General features: G+C 33.4%; 5 protein-coding genes across 7 annotated transcripts in view; all 5 read left to right on the plus strand.

Moving 5' to 3' along the window:
• The window catches only part of LOC9323462 (probable magnesium transporter NIPA4), a 3,040-nt gene extending 1,811 nt beyond the window's left edge, over positions 1–1,229 (plus strand). The window contains 4 exon segments of the mRNA XM_021009941.1: positions 33–57; positions 59–182; positions 271–376; positions 753–1,229. Of these exon segments, the coding sequence (XP_020865600.1) occupies positions 33–57; positions 59–182; positions 271–376; positions 753–847 (350 nt within the window). The 3' untranslated portion in view covers positions 848–1,229.
• A 1,221-nt stretch (positions 1,230–2,450) lies between these two features.
• On the plus strand, positions 2,451–3,621 carry LOC9323463. Its single transcript, XM_021035611.1, has 2 exons — positions 2,451–2,700; positions 2,779–3,621. Exon 2 carries the CDS (start codon positions 2,783–2,785, stop codon positions 3,302–3,304), a length of 522 nt encoding a protein of 173 aa, XP_020891270.1. The 5' UTR covers positions 2,451–2,700; positions 2,779–2,782; the 3' UTR covers positions 3,305–3,621.
• Positions 3,622–4,467: 846 nt separating this feature from the next.
• LOC9323464 (histidinol-phosphate aminotransferase 1, chloroplastic) lies at positions 4,468–6,671 on the plus strand. 3 transcript variants are annotated; one of them, XM_021035608.1, is made up of 8 exons: positions 4,468–4,623; positions 4,728–4,969; positions 5,060–5,143; positions 5,262–5,416; positions 5,496–5,593; positions 5,695–5,803; positions 5,889–6,046; positions 6,138–6,671. In XM_021035608.1, exons 2-8 carry the CDS (start codon positions 4,736–4,738, stop codon positions 6,551–6,553), a joined length of 1,254 nt encoding a protein of 417 aa, XP_020891267.1. In that variant the 5' UTR covers positions 4,468–4,623; positions 4,728–4,735; the 3' UTR covers positions 6,554–6,671. The 3 variants fall into 3 exon arrangements, with proteins under 3 accessions (XP_020891267.1, XP_020891268.1, XP_020891269.1); XM_021035609.1 differs by having other exon boundaries at positions 4,470–4,623; positions 4,757–4,969; XM_021035610.1 differs by lacking the exons at positions 4,468–4,623; positions 4,728–4,969 and having other exon boundaries at positions 5,075–5,143; positions 5,242–5,416.
• A 6,239-nt stretch (positions 6,672–12,910) lies between these two features.
• Positions 12,911–16,539, plus strand: LOC9323465 (NAC domain-containing protein 30). The gene is made up of 4 exons (XM_002887355.2): positions 12,911–13,642; positions 14,842–15,018; positions 15,378–15,649; positions 15,875–16,539. Exons 2-4 carry the CDS (start codon positions 14,853–14,855, stop codon positions 16,415–16,417), a joined length of 981 nt encoding a protein of 326 aa, XP_002887401.1. The 5' UTR covers positions 12,911–13,642; positions 14,842–14,852; the 3' UTR covers positions 16,418–16,539.
• A 600-nt stretch (positions 16,540–17,139) lies between these two features.
• On the plus strand, positions 17,140–18,813 carry LOC9323466 (uncharacterized membrane protein At4g09580). The gene is made up of 4 exons (XM_021035577.1): positions 17,140–17,616; positions 17,746–18,016; positions 18,090–18,260; positions 18,397–18,813. Exons 1-4 carry the CDS (start codon positions 17,372–17,374, stop codon positions 18,526–18,528), a joined length of 819 nt encoding a protein of 272 aa, XP_020891236.1. The 5' UTR covers positions 17,140–17,371; the 3' UTR covers positions 18,529–18,813.
• Positions 18,814–18,874: the final 61 nt, after the last annotated feature.

Genomic DNA, 18,874 nt, shown 5'->3' on the forward strand with positions numbered 1-18,874 from the left:
GTGCTTCAGGATAATCGAATTGTAGAATTCATCGTGGGTATTTTTTGTTGTCTAACTTTGTTACTAAAGGAATTGCATTTCACTTACAGGCTCTTGATACATTCAATACAGCTATAGTATCCCCTATATACTATGTGATGTTTACATCTCTAACTATTTTGGCCAGTGTCATCATGTTTAAGGTACCCTCTTCTCCCATAAAATGTATATATAGTTGTATGAGGGTGTTGTTTCGGTACATGATTCGAATTGCCAAGTTTTTTTGAACAGGACTGGGATCGACAAAACGGTACTCAAATTGTTACAGAAATGTGTGGATTTGTTACAATACTTTCAGGCACTTTTCTTCTCCACAGAACAAAGGATATGGTCGAGGGTGCGTTCCTTAATTTCATTTATGGCGCTTATTTGCGTTTCTTTTTTATCCGACCTTGGAAGACACGTTTTTCTGACTGGCAAGAGCTTGATTGTTTTTGCATTCAATCAGAAAAAATAGTATGCGGATATGAAAAGAAACCTTATTCTTACTCTTACTCTCTCTTTAAGTACAAGGAACAAGAATATGCATACTATATGTATATAGATCTATGTACACACTCCTAGCTAGAATTTGGTAAACACAGTTGGTGATTTTACAAAAGGATTGACATCTGTTGTATCTATACATTCTTAACACCAAGTGTCTGTAACTCTGTATCCCTCTGGAGTTTCTGAGAGCTTGAAACTGACTGTTATTCGCTATTTTATTGCAGGTTCATCGGTAATATTACCGTTGCGGATAAGCAAGCATATAAATGAGGAAGAAGGCATTCCACTTAGACGCCAAGAATCTCTCCGGTCACCTTAAAAGCTTCTTCACTTTGTTTTCTGGTTCACTGCGATAACTGCAAACCAGAGAGTCAACCTCTTTTCCTTATCTCGACCTACTATGAACATGGACCATGGTTCTGTCTAACACTTACAAAATGGTTCAAGAAGATCGAAGAAGGAAAGAGGAGCAAGAGGACGAGATCTCAGATGAGATCATCTTCTTCTCCAATATTGGTAAATATGCTGTGAGTTCAAGCACACGCCATTAGCACACACCCACGCGTAAACCCTTTTGTGACATTTAAAATTCTATAAACAAGAGATGGGTTTTGCTTAAATTGGTCTTACAAGCATCTATAACTAAAGACTTCAATTCAAGATTTGCATTTTTTTTTATATTGAATCTTCTATTTTTCTTCCTTGGTTGGTTTAAACCCTTTGAAAAACAAGAAATGGAGACTTTCTAAGTTGACGAAAACACATGTTTTATCAGTCAATTGTTAAAGAAATAGTGTTATTTAATGAGGTGGAGTTATAACATTGATGATAATAGATAGTGACAACGTTTTATGCTCATCTTTTCCTCAATCAATCACTCCACCGGGTAGATGAGATGTCAAATTGGAACTGCGTTATGTCACTCTCATTACTCTTTTTTATACATTTCTTACTAGATTTTATCCCGCGGTACACCGCGGGTCGATTTTTTATAACTAAAAAATTATTTAGCAAAATTTTAAGTTGTATTTGTTTTGTTAATATTGTTTATTTTGTTTAGTGTTTCTGATTTTATAATTAAATTTTGATTTTTAATTCTAAGATTTCATCCAAAGTATATTGTTTAATATTAATATCGATCTAAACCCGTTACACCATATAACCCCGTTCCGTAAAATTAAACATCATTTGTTATTTTTTTTGAATAATATTTTTATCCACTACGGGTCGCAGGTTCATGCGGATAAGCCCGTAGAGAGTTGCGGGTTTGCGTGTCGACCCGCCAAAAGAGAAGCTATCTTTTGAAACCCTTTGTTGTATTTAGAGGTTTTGAGAAAATATCCCTAAAAAATAATTTTCATTATATGAAAAAAAAAGAAGTAGAAGAAATTGTAGTATCAAGTATCAACATTCCCGATTTTTACATCATTCGTTACTATTAATTTTTTTTTGCAGATAAAAATCAAAAGTTAACTAAGTCGAGATTTTTAAAAAAATTGTGTAGAGATTTTTGGTAAATTGTTGAAAACTTATTTGATTTCAAAATCTTTACTTAAGGAAAGATTTTGTAGAGACTTTTGCTAAATGGAGTTATAACATTGATGATAATAGATAGTGACAACGTTTTATGTTCATCTTTTCCTCAATCAATCACTCCAGCGGTAGATGAGATGTCAAATTGAAACTGCGTTATGTCACTCTCATTACTCTTTTTTATACATTTCTTATCTTATAGCTAATCCAAAACCAATTTATTCAAAACTATATAATAGCTTAAAATCTCTAGCTTAAAAAGTTTCAACTTTCACATATCTGATTTGGATCATGGTAAAAATTGATAAAGTTAAATCTGATTTGCATTACAAACAGAGGGATACGTGTACAAGGCTATAAACTATATATTACCTAAAAAAGAAAACTAGAGTTGACAAATCGCCTATAAATATCGTAACTTAATAAAAAAGAACCCAAAAGAGACAAAATTTTATTTTGTTACCATAATTACATATTTCTTTCGAATAAATCAAAATCTTTCTCTGCAACTCCTAAAATCCTTAGAGAAAGAAAAAAAAGAAAAAAAAAAAAAGCGCTTGTTGTAGCAGTTGAAGCAGAAAAGAAAAAGAAAAAAAAAACAGAGTAACGAATCCAACATCACAAAACAAAACACAAACTGTGTGTTGTCTCTTTGGTCATCTCTTCTTCTTGTTTCTTCTTTTTTTAATAATTTTTAATTTGGTTTCTTGATCTCAGAAAAATGGCTCTGAACAGTGTCTCATCTGAAGAATTTAGCTTCCCATCGCTAGCTTCTCATGATCCTTCTCACCATTCTGGTCTCGATTCACCTCCTTTGTGGAAACACTCGCCGGTTAACTCCTTCCGCCGGAAAGATTACGACTTTGGTTTAGCGAGATTACTCATTGGAAAAGACGATGATCATGATCAGAGGAAGAGCTTCTCGTACGTGGAGATGAGAAGTCGTTGGATGGACGACAAAGAAGAGGAGAAAATGGATATGTTATGGGAAGATCTCAACGAAGAATTGCCTCCAAGAAGCCAGAGTTTAAGGATTGAACCTGGCGGTGACGGTGGAGAGAAGAAACCGTCTTTGTTTTCCGATGAAAGCTCTGCCGTGGCCGTGGGGTGTGGGATGAAGTTATCGAAGAAGACGAAGAAGAAAAAGAATCTGAATGTGTTGGTGTTGATGAGGGTTTTGAAGAAGCTTATTGTGTTGCGAAGTTCGTCTCAGAGATCGACGGTGAAAACTCATCCACGGTGATCGATCTCCACCTTGGTAATTGTGAATTTTGGGGTTATTTTTTAGAGTTTATAAGTTACGGGGCTTTTGTGGAGCAAAATTGTAATTGTTTGAAAAAGATTTATTAGTAGTTTGAGTGGTTCACAAAAATTAATTTTAGGGTCCTAATATTTTTAATAACACATCTGGAGTCTTTTTTTTTTTTTGGTTTCTCGTCTTGATTCACTTGCCAGTTGCGTGGGGTTTGATTTGAATATGTACGAATTTACAAGACGCAAAATGAAAGAGGGTCAGAATATTAGGGTGCAATAGTAAAGGAAGGTAAAAGTTATTTATCATTTTACCGCCCGAAAACTTTTAAGTTTCTATTTGAAACATTCCATTTGTGGTTTATTGATATCACTTTTTAAATGTGTGATCAGAAAGATTTGTATCATTAGGAGCGGTCCAATGAGTACAAAAGTTATGTCTAAAATGTCTTTTATCATACTAAAAACTTTTAGGGATATTTTTTATCATGCTAAAATGAGTCTTTATTTAATACTGCTTTATTCTGAATCAAAAAGGTTTTTAAAATCGTCAAGATGTTTTCAAATTTCATGCCAAGAAGTCAAGAACCGTCCTGCCCAAAATACTTTTACAATTAGTTTTCTCCAAATGTCGAAATTAATAGAGTTTTGTTTTTGGTTTCAATCATAAAGCTTACTGTTCAAAGACTAAAAGTAATTTCAAAGGAAACATGTTAAGCTACAACTATGATTCTATAGTAGTAAACTAGTAATAGGTCTAGTGCAATGGATCAAAAGCTTAATGACCGATCTGGTCCAATTTCATCAGAATCAACCCAATGTTTTAGTATATACATCAAACGACAAAAAGATTTAAAACCGATGTAAAAAACATGAATATTGACAAAATATGAAGATCACCAAGAATTAAAACTGATATAGGTATCTCCGGAATCATTGGCAGATTGGAAGAGAAATTAGGTGACCTCTTCATATGAAAAAAAAAAGAGAGTTATTGAATACTCTTACTTAGAAGACTGGCAAACTTTTTCTATAGGTCAAGAAGTCTAACGGCGCGACTCTTAACCTACTCTCACTATCGACCCGAATCTTCAAAACCGGGTTACGGATCCAATTTCGGATAACCCCTAAATTCTCAGTCACTCAGAATTAAAAAAAATCCCAACTTTGTCCACAAATCGCAAGTGGGTCATTAGAAAAATCGAAGCTTTTGACTGATCTCCGTCACTTTAGTCTCCGTCCACGACCCTTCTCGTTTCCTTAGGGTTTTCTCACTGAAAGCCATTTGCCTCTCTTCCTGACAAATTTCAGGTATATACCTCAGACTCAGATTGATTATTACTTGTCAATAGGATGTGAAATTGAGTATATGCATCAGTAGATTGAACTGATGATTCCACTTTTGATATGCGCAGACTGATTGATGGGTGTGATCAATGTTCAGGGCTCTCCATCGTTCTCTATTCATTCTTCAGAGGCTAATCTTCGAAAGTCTCGAGCTTTGAGGAAACCCTTGTGCTCAATCCGGAATAGGGTTTATTGTGTTCAGTCTTCAAGTGTATCTGTAGACGAATCCAAGAACATAACCATGGGAGACTCTTTTATCCGTCCACATTTGAGACAATTGGCTGCTTATCAGCCAATTTTACCCTTTGAGGTGATGATTAGATTGGATTTATCTCTTGTCCTGATGGTAGTATTAGATTGGATGTATCTTCTAAAACGTGCATTGTTTTTTTTTGATTAGGTATTGTCTGCTCAATTAGGAAGAAAGCCTGAGGATATTGTCAAGTTAGATGCTAATGAGAACCCATATGGTCCTCCTCCAGAGGCAAGTTCATATCTTTATTTCTCTCAAGAGTTATGTTGAATCGTTGATGATTGAAAAGGGATCATTTGTTAGTTAGTAGTTTTCCTCTCTGACTTCAGGTTTCAGAAGCTTTGTATAGGTTTTTGAAGCATTAGGCAATATGAAATTCCCTTACGTTTATCCTGATCCACAAAGCCGTAGACTTCGTGATGCCCTCGCTCTAGACTCTGGTCTTGAGTCTGAATACATTCTTGTAGGCTGTGGCGCTGACGAACTGATTGATTTGATCATGAGGTATGGCTTGGGAATTTGACTTTTTCAGTAAATTGAGTTACTTCGCCACTAAAACCGTGTTTCCTGACTATCTTTGCAGATGCGTGTTGGATCCTGGGGAGAAGATCATAGACTGTCCTCCGACTTTCTCAATGTATGTGTTTGATGCGGCTGTGAATGGGGCAGGTGTCATTAAAGGTGAAAGATATACGATTTCACTCGTTTCATTCTCTTCGACTTTTCCACTCTCTCTGTGAATGTATAGTCTTAGGCATGTTTTGTCTTTGTTTGATTCACAGTTCCAAGGAACCCTGATTTCAGCTTGAATGTAGACCGCATCGCTGAAGTTGTAGAACTAGAAAAACCCAAATGCATATTCCTAACTTCTCCCAACAATCCAGATGGGAGGTAAAACACCACCACTCTAAACAACTCAAAGGAAGATACTTTTTAGTAGTCCGTCATGATTAATCCGAGTTTCTTTTTGCTACAGTATCATCAGCGAGGACGATCTGTTGAAGATTCTAAAGATGCCAATACTTGTTGTTCTAGATGAAGCTTACATCGAATTCTCAGGAGTTGAATCAAGGATGAAATGGGTGAAGAAGTATGAAAACCTAATCGTTCTCCGCACATTTAGCAAACGAGCTGGTAATTTTGGGTTTATCACTAGTGAATTATAAATTCTATACAATATATTTATATATAGTCTGCATGTAAAGAGTTCCTTATGATATTTCAGGTTTAGCTGGGCTTCGAGTTGGATATGGAGCGTTTCCATTGAGCATAATCGAGTACCTGTGGAGAGCAAAACAGCCATATAATGTCTCTGTTGCAGGGGAAGTAGCTGCTTTAGCAGCACTCTCAAATGGGAAATACTTGGAAGATGTGAGAGACGCGTTGGTACGGGAAAGAGAGAGACTTTTCGGGCTATTAAAAGAAGTCCCTTTCTTGAATCCTTATCCGAGCTACTCGAATTTCATTCTCTGTGAGGTTACATCTGGAATGGACGCAAAGAAGCTGAAAGAGGATTTGGCAAAAATGGGTGTGATGGTTCGACATTACAACAGTCAAGAGCTTAAAGGTTATGTTCGAGTTTCTGCTGGAAAGCCTGAACACACTGATGTTCTCATGGAGTGTCTTAAGCAATTTTATTGACTTCCGCATTTGTTGGGAATTCTTAAAACAACCCAAAAAAAAAAAACTGATTTTGTTGTTTTAGCTTGTTGGATTCATTGTTTCAATTAATAAGGAGAACTTTTGTTGTATTGTATGGTCTTTATGGTCTGAAAAAATGGGCCTACGTCCATAGGTAAAACTTGTTGATGGAGCTCATCAAAACTGAAACTACTAATTCCAGTCGGGTCGGATCAAATATCTACGTTGATAATTGTCTTGATGAGTAAGAAATTAGCAAGACAATGGTTGGTTCCTATAATATATAGTAATTTTTAACTTAAATTTGTTATACAAATCAAAAATTGTTTCAATCCATAAATACATTACTTGATTCAAAATTTTAGATCTGTCTCTAAACGAATTAGTAGAAGTGAAATTTTTTTCTTTCACTATTTTTAGTTTTAGTTAAAAGTGATAAAAAAGCATCTTAATATGTTACAAATTATTTTTATCTTTTTTTTTTGAAACTTTTGCCCATGCATAGTGCATGTTAAGCACCTAATTCTTTATTAAGCCAAAAAATGAAATAGTAAGAAAAATGTATTAAGCCATAAATATACTAGCTAATGCCCTAAACTAGATATAAAGTATTTTGTAAAATAAAACAAAATTTTGTCCCTTGTCCAAGAAGAGCCATCAAACTATTTTCATTTTAAATAAGTAAAAAGCTAATTAATTTTTAAAAAGTATAATTTTAAATAATTAAGCTGTAAAGGAACCTAAAAGAAAGACAAAAAGAAAACTAAAATACAATGTAAGAAAAGAAGAATAAGTATGAGAGAAGCAATAAGATCAAAGAGACAACTTGGGGGGTGTGGGCCGACATACCATCATCAGCCTCTCTGTTCCATTCAAAACCTCTAGAAGTTTTTGCTTTTCTCATCATTACATTGTTTTAGTTTCTCATTTTATTAATCCATTTCTAAAATTTCTGGATAACTGTTGAATTCACATTCCAATTTATTCGAAGATTCAAAATTATTTGTTTTGTGTCCCAAATTATCTGATTTTAAATCAATTTTTTGGGGTTAGAAATATCACACTATACACTACATAGTATAGGTCTTCTGATTGGCGTAAATTACTCGAGTCCCAAACTAAAATTTAACTATCAATCAAGCATTCTAAAACCATAACCTAATCATACACCATACAACATAGTAAAGCCAGTAATCCTTAGCCTTACTGACTAAGAATAATTGTACTATAATCTGGCTAAATAGATGGTTAAGACTCTCAGGTGTTCAAAAAAAAAAAAAAAAAAGATGGTTAAGACTCTCAATTCTCATTATAAAGTCAAAATTTGGTTATTACTAAATAACAACATTTTACAACTATATATTATTTTGGTTATAAGAAGGAAAAAAAAAGAAGAGAAATAGCCCAACATGCAACAAAAAAAAAAACTGTTTTCATAAATAACACAAAATAGTTTTATAAAATGTTTCTTACAGATTATTTAGGAAGGTTTTAGGATTGGTTCCTCCTAAAAGTACATGGTATATATATTTTTTTTTTTTTAAACCGCGATATTTTGAAAAATGTCCACTAAAGACAAAAAAAATGAGATATACAATCTAAACTTATATTGGTTATGGTCATATTGTCACAACATCTATAATAAACGTTGTAAACGTTTTTAACTGTATATTAGATGGTTATGGACTTATGGTCATATTTTTAACAGAACAAAACTAAAGCTAAAACAGTTAGCTTCTCAGTTTAATATATCGGTTAAATATAATTATCACAACACATATTAGCTCCTCTCAAAGTTATATAAACATATAAGAGTTTTATAATCCAGGACTTGTACGGTACAACACGCAGAATGATACAAGGGGAAATAAAAAGAAAAAAAGGTGGACTGGAAGGTATTACTCGGTTTTATGTTGTCGTTGATTTTACTCATAAACATGATATGAAAAGCAAATGATAAAAAAATAATGAGAAAATTTTACAATTTCCAAGTAGAACATTTAATAATAATTCTAACAGTATGCAACTATTATTTGATATATAAATTGTGATAATTAGCAATCTCAAGATTTCTAATATAAGTTCCCACTAAACCGCCCCAAACATATTAATAACAGATGTGCCCGCATGATTTCGCTTCACTTGTGAATGTGATCTCTTTACAAAACACCGAAGCTGATACTTGTATGTACATGTTAACAAGTTTTGACGTACTAAATATCTACATTGGTTTGTTTAAAACGTAAGATTATCAAACTAAAAGTGAAAGTTTAGTGGGAACCTTTGACTTGATCTTTACCAGATAGGTTGTGGTATAGGGAGACAAGTAGAGGAGGTTGTAGGGGTCACTTGGAGAATTAGTGGTCGATATCCATCCACCGTCCGTCCATCATTAATTGCAGCTAATTAGTATATTAATTTTCGTTAACATATCCAATAATTTCTCATTCAGTTAACCTAAACAAATGTGTTGAAAAGAACAGAATCGTTTTTGATATGAACTGATAGACATGTAACAGTTTTCATTAAGTTGAGTTGATAAATGATCACTTGTACAAAATAAAAATTCGACGTTATGAATTTCCGATATCCTTTTGATGGGTATTTGTTGATGTTAGTTCTTCAAAAAAGACATTAGGGTTCGAAGTTTATAGATATAGTTTTCAAGTTCTTCATATAGTAAAGATACTTTCCATTATAAATTAAATTTCGGAAATTTTTCACGTAAAGACAAATTTGAAATCAATGCCTACGAGATATTTAAAAAATCGACGATGATTAATATATATAGGGGTCATTAATTATGACTTACTATTTCTTAATTATTATTGCCACCAGGATCAGCTGGTAATAATTCATTGGTGGATATGATATCTTTCAGGGTTCAAATATATTTCTGTAAGACTATCGGAGAAAAGCCTAAAGATAGCATTCAAGCGAATTATATATGAATACACAATGATCCATAAGCACAAAATTGTTACAAGGGGTGAATATTACAATAGAAAAAAACATGACTTCACTTTTTTGTTTAAAGATTTAGATTCATATATATATATATATATTCAAACAAAAAAGTGAAGTCATATTTTTTTTCTTCTTTTATTATTAAACTGGTAAATAAAAGAAAGACATTGAAGCTTGTTTCTAGATACCGGTCGTTGTCAAAGTTCAGTTAGGATAGAATCTAAGACAAGATCCTAAGCTAACTCTTTCAGCCAAAGCAAATCTATTACTTTCTTTATCGGGAAACTTTCCTTTCTCATTTAATTCATTTAATCTTATCTTATTTGACCTTTCAAGCGATCTCTTAAACACTGCTAGTTACTGCAGTTGGGCACAATACAAACACCCGAACATTTGTAGATATTCTTAGGCATCGTTACATAGTAAGGTACTTTGATAACCATTTTGTTTCCATATATATACAAAGAATCACGTTGAGTCAACGACCAATTCTTTGTATAGTGATGTAACAAATAAGAGAGTTGATAACGTGATGCATTTTAGTGATTTTACAGTCTTGTTGATTTCCTCAAGTGTAATATAATATTATGTGTGCGGCCATAATTTTATAGTACAGTATATATATTTTATGTTGGCGGTTTGGTGAACAGTCCAATAGAAATGGACTACAATAAAAAGAAAATAAAAGAAAGTGAAAGGTCGGTAGATCACATCAGATTGTAATGATTTATCAGATTAAGTTCATGATTTTACATTTTTAATTAGTATAGACCCATTTAAACGAACTTTTCTTCATAAGTTTATAAAATTAACCGATTAGATCACTATACAAACAAATCATTCATACAAAATTCGAATGATAACAATAAACATATCATTCTACTCAACCTATATTGTTTGGAATTAATATAGGGATCATATAGATTTCCTCAAATTCTACATCAGATAAAAAGGACATTGGAGTCTTTAGACCAATGTATCATATTTTCAAGATATTGGCGTGAGTGATATCAACAACCTTTTGATTCGTGGGCGGTAAAGTGACAGTTCCAAAAAAAATCCGGTCGTCTAATGTGTCAATTACTTTTGTTCTCATGCTTTAAGCATTCGGCTTGGTAATCTAATTATTATATCTGGTAAATATTTTAGTTGATTAAATATCTTAGGGTATTAAACCGGCCAGCCAATAGTTAGGATGGAATCAAGGACTAGTTTACAGTGGCGTCACTATCTTCTACAGACAAAAAACTTCAGATGAGAATTTTAATTAGGTTCAGTAGCACGTTGACGTCTGCTGGATGAAAAAGTCAAAAAGTAAATTGTTGTATACATCGGTAATTTAATTATTTGATTAAATAATTTTAAGTTGCTAAACCCACTAATTACCGTTAAACGCTAATTTTAGTTAGTGAAGAGTGGCAAGTACACACGCACTATGATTTGTGACCATCCATATATATATATATATTATATATACAGTTCAATACACCAATATATTATATATTTGGCTCAACGCATCATGTTTAAAGAGAATAGTACTGATACAGGTATAATTCAAACAGCTTCGATAATTTGTTAATATGAAGAACACATTTGCTATCTCATGATTTTTTTTTTTCTGCCATCTCATGATACGATCCAACTTATCGTAAAATCAAATTTTTGGATAAACAAAGGGCATGCATGCTTTATCTTTTGGTGCTTCATGATATATCCAAAATTAGTAACAAATTAAACCAAAGTGAAAAAAATGAAAAAATAAAAGCAAATTCATTATACATGGGGCTCGTATATGCATGGCATACACAAGCAAGTCTTTAAATATGGTTTGAATGCAAAGAATAAGAGGAATATATATATATATATATATATATATATATATATATATATATATATTGTTAGAAGTATATAGTATATGATATATATTTATATTGAGACTTGAGACATTATGAGTAGAGAAAAGGAAAATTAGGGATCGAGGGACATTTATATAACGAAAAAAGTGAATGGTGTGAAAGGGTTTATGGATAGATGGTCTTGGATTTGAACAAAAGCTCTCTCTCTCTCCCTCGCGCAGTAGACAAATAGGCATGCATGTGAATCTGACTCCAAATCGAGTGCTAGCTCTTTGCCTTTTCTATTTTTGGTACCCAATATTTGTATTATTTTCATTTTTCTGTTTTATCCATTATCCTCGAATTTTGTGTTTACCTCGTCTTATGTTATTTTTAGGTTTTTCTTTAAGACAATAGGGTCAATGAGTTACTGAGATGACGTCACCTTAAGCCGAAAGGTGAGGTAGAAGAAAAAACAGCCAACGGCTTTGGGTGGACCCGCACAAGCGGGTAAATAAGATGAGGAACAAATGATTAGTTATGTGATAGAAACAGGTATTATTCTTACGTGTCTTACACTCGTAGTGACACGTGTTAAGGACGGCGCCACCAAACCAGACAATGGGAGCTGGATTGCTGGAGAAAGACTTAAGAACATATACATGAATCATATTCCTCTGTTTTACTCTTCTCCTTCTTTTTGGTTATATAATATATATTAGCAATGTTCATATATAAACGGTTCTTGATGTTTTAATGGCCAATGTTCGTTCCTTTAGGTTTACTATAAATCTGAAAGTTCATTTTAATCATTTAAGAAAAAGTTATGATTGTGGTTTCGAGTGGATCTAGCTAGACTCACATTATAAAATTAGATGCGGTGGTATATTGAGTGAGATTTACGTAGTAATCCATAAATGTACATGCGTGTAAATCCTTTCGACGTTGAGACGATGTTATATATACTTAATAAGTTAATAGTAATATCTCTATGACAAAAAAAAGTTAATAGTAATATCTCAACAACTTTGAGATATTACGTGTCTTATTTTATGGGTTAATGAGACATACTAAAACTAAGACACATTTCAGTAGCAAACATATATCTTCTAAGTTTCTAACAACAAGAAGCAAAAAAACAGAAAACAAAAAAAGGAATATATTTCTATAGTTCATCATTTCGGGTTTACAAATCCAGTCCTTGTAATTCTTTAATTGTGAATTTCCAACAAGCCACCCTCACAATTAATAACTAGGTTTTTATTACTGAAAATATTTTAAAGTTACATAGTATAAGAAAATTATGGTGAGTAGCTGAACATAGTGATTTAAGAAAATAGATTAATTAAATTCAAAACGTAATTTTTTTTTGCCATCTAATTTAATTGATAATATCATGACATCGTTTTGCGAAATATTATCCAATCAAACTGAAGTTTTTGTAAATATTCGGAACATTTTACCAGTTGGCTTAATTTATTTTTATTAAGAATGTAAATATTTTATCAAAATGAAAATAGTTTAGTATACAATCAATGATAATAAATCTATAACAAACGATCTCATGCCAAAAAAAAACAAACATGAGAGCATATTTCAGAAACCAAAGATTTTAGTTCATCCACTCAACCAAAGCAGATAAAAACATCTATTTGACCTAATTACGCAACATAAAAACCGTACGTTAATCATATATAGCTATGAATAATAGATAAAAGATTTTATCTTGTGTGATGTAATAACTAATGAGCAATAGACAAATTAAAGAAAGGTTTGAATATCTTTTAACAAAAAAAAAAAAAAAAAAGGTTTGGCTTGTGCAGTAACTGCCGGTAAAGTGGAGAATATTGGAAAAACTTTAAACAAAAAATTGCGGTAAGAGAGAGAGACGCCGACCAAAAACAAACCGTAGATGTCTATCCCACGCGCAATCAAACCCTGCCTTCATCTCCTTCTTCTTCTTCGCCTCCTTCTTATATCATCATTTTGCACCCACATGTCACTCACTTACCATATATATATATATATATATATATATAAATAAGCATACTCACATAAATGATAAACCTATATATACAGTCTAAGATTTCTAGCTGGTCCATATGCATGTGATCTAATCAAAGCCAAACCCTCCTTGTCTTTGCTATATTAACAATCGTTTAATCCATACCACCAGAGATTTCAATCTTCCTCTCCTTCTTCCTTTGCTACTCTTTTTTTAGATCGTTGCTTGCTTGCAAATAACGTATTATTTCCGACAAACCCTTCGTCCAATCTTTATTAGCTCGTAAGTTTCACCCCATTGTTCCTTTTAAGATTTTTTTCCTTTACGCACTACATGCATGAACCATGATGAATTGATCATGATGCATCTGCGTTTCTGTTTTGCAAAATTTCACTCATATATACATACATATATGGGTAGGATGTATCGTGTATGAAGTTTCATATCTTGAATAGTATACATATGTGTGAGTGGTCCTGTGGACGTTGACCCACAAATATTAGAGTAAACCAGGGAACTGAAATCATGGTGGGGATTTCTGAATCTATGTGTTTCTAAGATATTATTGTTTCTTGGAAATTAATTGTTGTTGCACCATTATAATTTATATAGATAGTATAGGAATATAACTCAAGATAAAGAGTGTGTAATACACTCCAACCTCAGTGACTTCCACCCGTCAAGCTTTTCGGCTATATATATCCTTTATATACAAATATTTTACATATAGTAATAAATATAAACAGTATTTGTTTGTATATTTTTGGTCTTATAATGTATACAACCCTTATGTTGTTAAACAAAGTTTAAATATTTTCTTTTATAAGCATCGTTCGGTATGTAGAAGGCGAAACAAACCCTTAAACCTAATTTTTTTCTGAAAAAAATAAAGAAAATCCAAAAACTTTCTCTATCAAGCTTTTGTTATTCATTTTTTTCTTGTAAAATAGTAACAGCTCCTCCATTTTTGGGTGGTCCCATAAAAATACATCATAACCATCATCAGCAACATATAATAGCGATAGCCTTAAGCTTAAAGATCCAAGCTTTTGGATATAATATCTAGTTACATGTGAATTCATATATATTTGTGTGTTTGTATATTTATAGGTATATAATATCTTATCGTGTGTATAGTTATATACCTATAAATATTTATAGGTATATTTATAGGTATATAACATCACTATCATTACCCAACATACAGCTTTTGGAATTTCATTGGACCCAAGAGCCATTCGACCCCTTTCTTATAATTAAATATAACGAAGCTTGTAATAGGCTTTGGTTTTGGTCCCAAAGACAAAACTTTAAGGTTGTTCCTTGTTTGTCTAAGGTTTTCGCAATAGCTTCCAAAAAGACACGCTTATGTTTATATACATTTCATTTTCCTTCATATCATTCTCTTCTCTGCCACCTCTCCATCTCGTTTCTTACTCATTTCTCTAACAATTTTCCAAATTAAATACATTTAATTATAGGATCATCGTGGATGGATAATATAATGCAATCGTCTATGCCACCGGGATTCCGATTTCATCCGACAGAGGAAGAGCTTGTGGGTTATTACCTAGAGAGAAAGATCAATTCAATGAAGAGTGCTTTAGATGTTATTGTAGAGATTGATCTCTACAAAATGGAGCCATGGGATATACAAGGTAATCAACGTGGATTTTGTATAATGATTATCATTGATTAATCCTTTGCATGGAATGGCAGTAAATTGTCTCAGTTATGACATGATTTTTGAAAACTAATTGAATTTGGCATGCGAAGTGATTGAGAGAGCCTACTTTCTTTGACTTGTAGGTTTATAAACGGAGTGTGAAACGAATTTTACAAAGAAAAATTAAGAGATGTAGTACAATCATAAATCATCACACTTCTTTTGAAATTAAGCCGGTTGAATTTATTTATTGAAAATGGGAAAGTATAATCATATCATATATAGCATAAGTTTTCACTCTTTTTATTTTTTATTTTTTTATATTTTTAATATTTGGTTTTACATTTGCAGCTAGGTGTAAACTAGGGTATGAAGAACAAAATGAGTGGTACTTCTTTAGTCATAAGGATAGGAAGTACCCGACCGGGACTAGGACCAACAGAGCCACCGCGGCAGGGTTCTGGAAAGCCACCGGTAGAGACAAGGCAGTACTTTCAAAGAACATTGTCATCGGAATGCGGAAGACACTTGTCTACTACAAGGGTCGAGCTCCTAATGGAAGAAAGTCCGATTGGATCATGCACGAATACCGCCTCCAAAACTCCGAGCTTGCCCCAGTTCAGGTACACATTTAGCGATCTAAGAGATACGTGACTCACTATCAAACCAATCATTCAAAAATTACTAATACAATAGTACATTAATACAATACTTATTCCGTGTATCAAACCTAAGCAATAATGTTACATGTTTGACAATGGATCCAATAATGTTAAAATAACAACCTAACCGGACTAAATCAATAACGGGTTATCTAAATAGTAACTTTATATGTTTGTGAACTATAGGAGGAAGGGTGGGTGGTGTGTCGAGCATTCAGGAAGCCAATTCCAAACCAGAGGCCATTAGGGTACGAGCCATGGCAGAACCAGCTATACCACGTTGAAAATAGTAACAACTACTCATCTTCAGTGACAATGAACACGAGTCATCATATCGGTGCATCTTCATCGAATCATAACCTTAATCAAATGCTCATGAGCAATAACCACTACAATCCTAATAATGTATCCTCATCGATGCATCAATATGGCAACAACGAGCTACCTCAGCTGGACAGCCCGAGCTTGTCGCCGAGTCTAGGGACAAATAAAGATCAGAACGAGAGTTTCGAGCAAGAAGAAGAGAAGAGCTTTAACTGTGTGGATTGGAGAACACTAGATAGCTTGCTTGAGACACAAGTCACACATCCACATAACCCTAATGTTCTTATGACTTCGTTTGAAACGCAGTCGTATCATCCGGCGCCGAGCTTCCCTTCCATGCATCAAAACTATAATGACGTCGAAGCCAATATTCATCATTCTCTTGGATGCTTCCCTGACTCGTAATTGAAAAAAAACACTTCTATATTTGTATTCTATGATTTAATTGTTCCATCTGGAAAATAACATTTATAACTGTCTATTTGTAAAAGAAGTTTGTGTTTATTACGTAGAAATTTGTTGTTGAATTTCACAAAGGTGGACTTTTTTTTTAATACGCCCTTGTGTTTTTCTATTCATTTTTTCTCCATTAATTGTCCGAATTAATTTGTAACTCATCCATTCTACACCCATTAATTTTTTTTTTAAGAGTGCTAGTAATTATATACACTTGCATATATACTTCAGAACAGTGGTGGCGTATTAGTTAAGAGAACTTATATTTTTGGAGACTCCTAAATTTCATGCTAAACCTTAATCCATGCTAAACCTTAATTACCCTAACCACAATGCACGATTTGGATGGTAATCATACACCATGTATATAAATATAATGTCAATTACTTCTAAAAATGTTTATTGGCATGTGAAGAAGGTGATGAAAAAATTAATGAAACCAAAAAAAAAGATGAACTAAAAGTGTTACGGAATTAATAAAAGTAAAACTATTATTCAACCAAGAGCCATATAACAATAAAAATAAAATAAAATTGAAACCCTCTCAACGATACAGAGGTATCGTTCTTGTAAAATCTAAGTCAAAACTCTCTGATCCTCTTAGAAGGTTTTAAAAGCCACCGTCAAATCTCTCCGATAAGGCCAACACGTTTTCCGTTAAAAATAAATTTCAATTCTTTTTCTTCTTCGTACGTTTGTTTAATCTGAAGAAACCAATAACGTGAATCAATTTCTTTTAGGGTTCATCACTGGAAAATCAGAATGCAATTGAATCTCTACAAAATCTCTCAGATCTAATCCCAGATCTTTGTTGTTTCTCCGTAACCAAATCCCAAACAGATGAATTGAGATCGATCTCACCACAATTCGAAATCTTTTTTGTGTTGCTGCATTTTTTTGGTGATGGCTCCAACACGGATTCTAACAAGAGACGAAGAGCTTGGTGTTATATCTGACGATGATGATTCTCCATCGGGGAAAAGATCTAAACTTGATCGCTTCCCTCTTAGCCGGTGGGAACTTGCCGTTTCTCTCGGTGTCTTCCTCGTCTTCTCCTCTGGACTCTGTTGTATCTACATGACCATGCCTGCTGCTGAATTTGGCAAGCTCAAGCTTCCAAGAAGCATCGCTGATCTCCGTTTGCTCAAGTAAGTTTCTCTCTTATCTATGATTCAATTTGTTTAGCGAATTAGGAGAATTTACTGATTTGGATGCAAATTTTGATATCAGAATTGGAATTGATAAATCTGTAATCTTTGTTGTTGTTGTTGTTTCAGAGATAATCTAGCAAACTATGCGAATGAGTATCCGGCGCAGTTCGTTTTAGGGTATTGTGCCACGTACATTTTTATGCAGACCTTTATGATTCCAGGGACTATCTTCATGTCATTGTTAGCTGGAGCTCTCTTTGGAGTATTCAAAGGTGTTGTCTTGGTTGTTTTCAATGCAACTGCGGGAGCTACTTCGTGTTTCTTTTTGTCGAAGTTGATTGGTCGGCCTTTAATTACTTGGCTATGGCCTGACAAATTAAGATTCTTTCAAGCAGAGGTAAGTCTCTTTCAATGATCTTTATGAGAGTTCTTTACTTGGTACTGATTAGGTTGTGGTTTATAACTTTCAGATCAGTAAGCGTAGAGATAAGCTTCTGAACTATATGTTGTTTTTGAGGATAACACCAACTCTGCCAAATCTTTTTATCAATCTTGCGTCTCCTATAGTCGATGTACCTTTCCATGTCTTCTTTTTGGCGACATTGATTGGTCTCGTCCCAGCAGCTTATATAACCGTTAGAGTAAGCTCTTTTGCCTGCCTCCTTCACCATCTTTCCATTTATGATATGCATTCAACATTCCTGTGTTTCATCTCTTTTCGCCATCTACATAAAGTGCGAAGAAGAGTGCTTAAATTCTCGTTCTTTTTGATTGCAGGCTGGCCTTGCTATTGGGGATCTCAAATCGGTGAAAGATCTGTATGATTTCAAGACATTGTCAGTACTTTTCCTCATCGGGTTTATCTCTATTCTTCCAACGATACTGAAAAGAAAGAAGATTGTCGAATAGCCAAGAAGAAGCATCTTACAATACAGAGGCTTAACCTTCAATGCTATACAGAGGACAAGAATACACTTAACTTGTTAGAGGACACAACTGAACCAAAATTCTGATTCGTTTACTTGTCACATGTCGTGACAATTCGTTGATAGTTTTTTTTTTTGAGTTGGGGGTCGTATTTTCTTGCTATTTGGAAGTAGAAGAAGTTGATGAGAAATTACAGGAGCAATACATTTTTTTGTACAAGACAAGAGAGTAGAGACCATCAAATATTTTGGTTCTGGATTATTATTATTATTATTGTTTCTTCTCAAAATTAACAATCTGCAATTGGAACTAGAAGAAACATTTATCT

The sequence above is a fragment of the Arabidopsis lyrata genome (genome assembly GCF_000004255.2).
Source record: "Arabidopsis lyrata subsp. lyrata unplaced genomic scaffold ARALYscaffold_2, whole genome shotgun sequence".
In the NCBI taxonomy this organism is placed as follows: Eukaryota; Viridiplantae; Streptophyta; class Magnoliopsida; order Brassicales; family Brassicaceae; genus Arabidopsis; species Arabidopsis lyrata.

Bases quoted from the DNA above. Each gene is read 5' to 3' on its own strand.
- LOC9323465 (XM_002887355.2), top strand. From the start codon at position 14,853: ATGGATAATATAATGCAATCGTCTATGCCACCGGGATTCCGATTTCAT. The intron at 15,019-15,377 runs GTAATCAACGTG...TTACATTTGCAG, and splicing joins GGAGCCATGGGATATACAAG to CTAGGTGTAAACTAGGGTAT. The intron at 15,650-15,874 runs GTACACATTTAG...TGTGAACTATAG, and splicing joins CCGAGCTTGCCCCAGTTCAG to GAGGAAGGGTGGGTGGTGTG.
- LOC9323464 (XM_021035608.1), top strand. From the start codon at position 4,736: ATGGGTGTGATCAATGTTCAGGGCTCTCCATCGTTCTCTATTCATTCT. The intron at 5,144-5,261 runs GCAAGTTCATAT...AGCTTTGTATAG, and splicing joins CATATGGTCCTCCTCCAGAG to GTTTTTGAAGCATTAGGCAA. The intron at 5,594-5,694 runs GTGAAAGATATA...TTTGATTCACAG, and splicing joins TGGGGCAGGTGTCATTAAAG to TTCCAAGGAACCCTGATTTC.
- LOC9323466 (XM_021035577.1), top strand. From the start codon at position 17,372: ATGGCTCCAACACGGATTCTAACAAGAGACGAAGAGCTTGGTGTTATA. The intron at 17,617-17,745 runs GTAAGTTTCTCT...TTGTTGTTTCAG, and splicing joins GCTGATCTCCGTTTGCTCAA to AGATAATCTAGCAAACTATG. The intron at 18,017-18,089 runs GTAAGTCTCTTT...TATAACTTTCAG, and splicing joins TAAGATTCTTTCAAGCAGAG to ATCAGTAAGCGTAGAGATAA.
- LOC9323463 (XM_021035611.1), top strand. From the start codon at position 2,783: ATGGCTCTGAACAGTGTCTCATCTGAAGAATTTAGCTTCCCATCGCTA.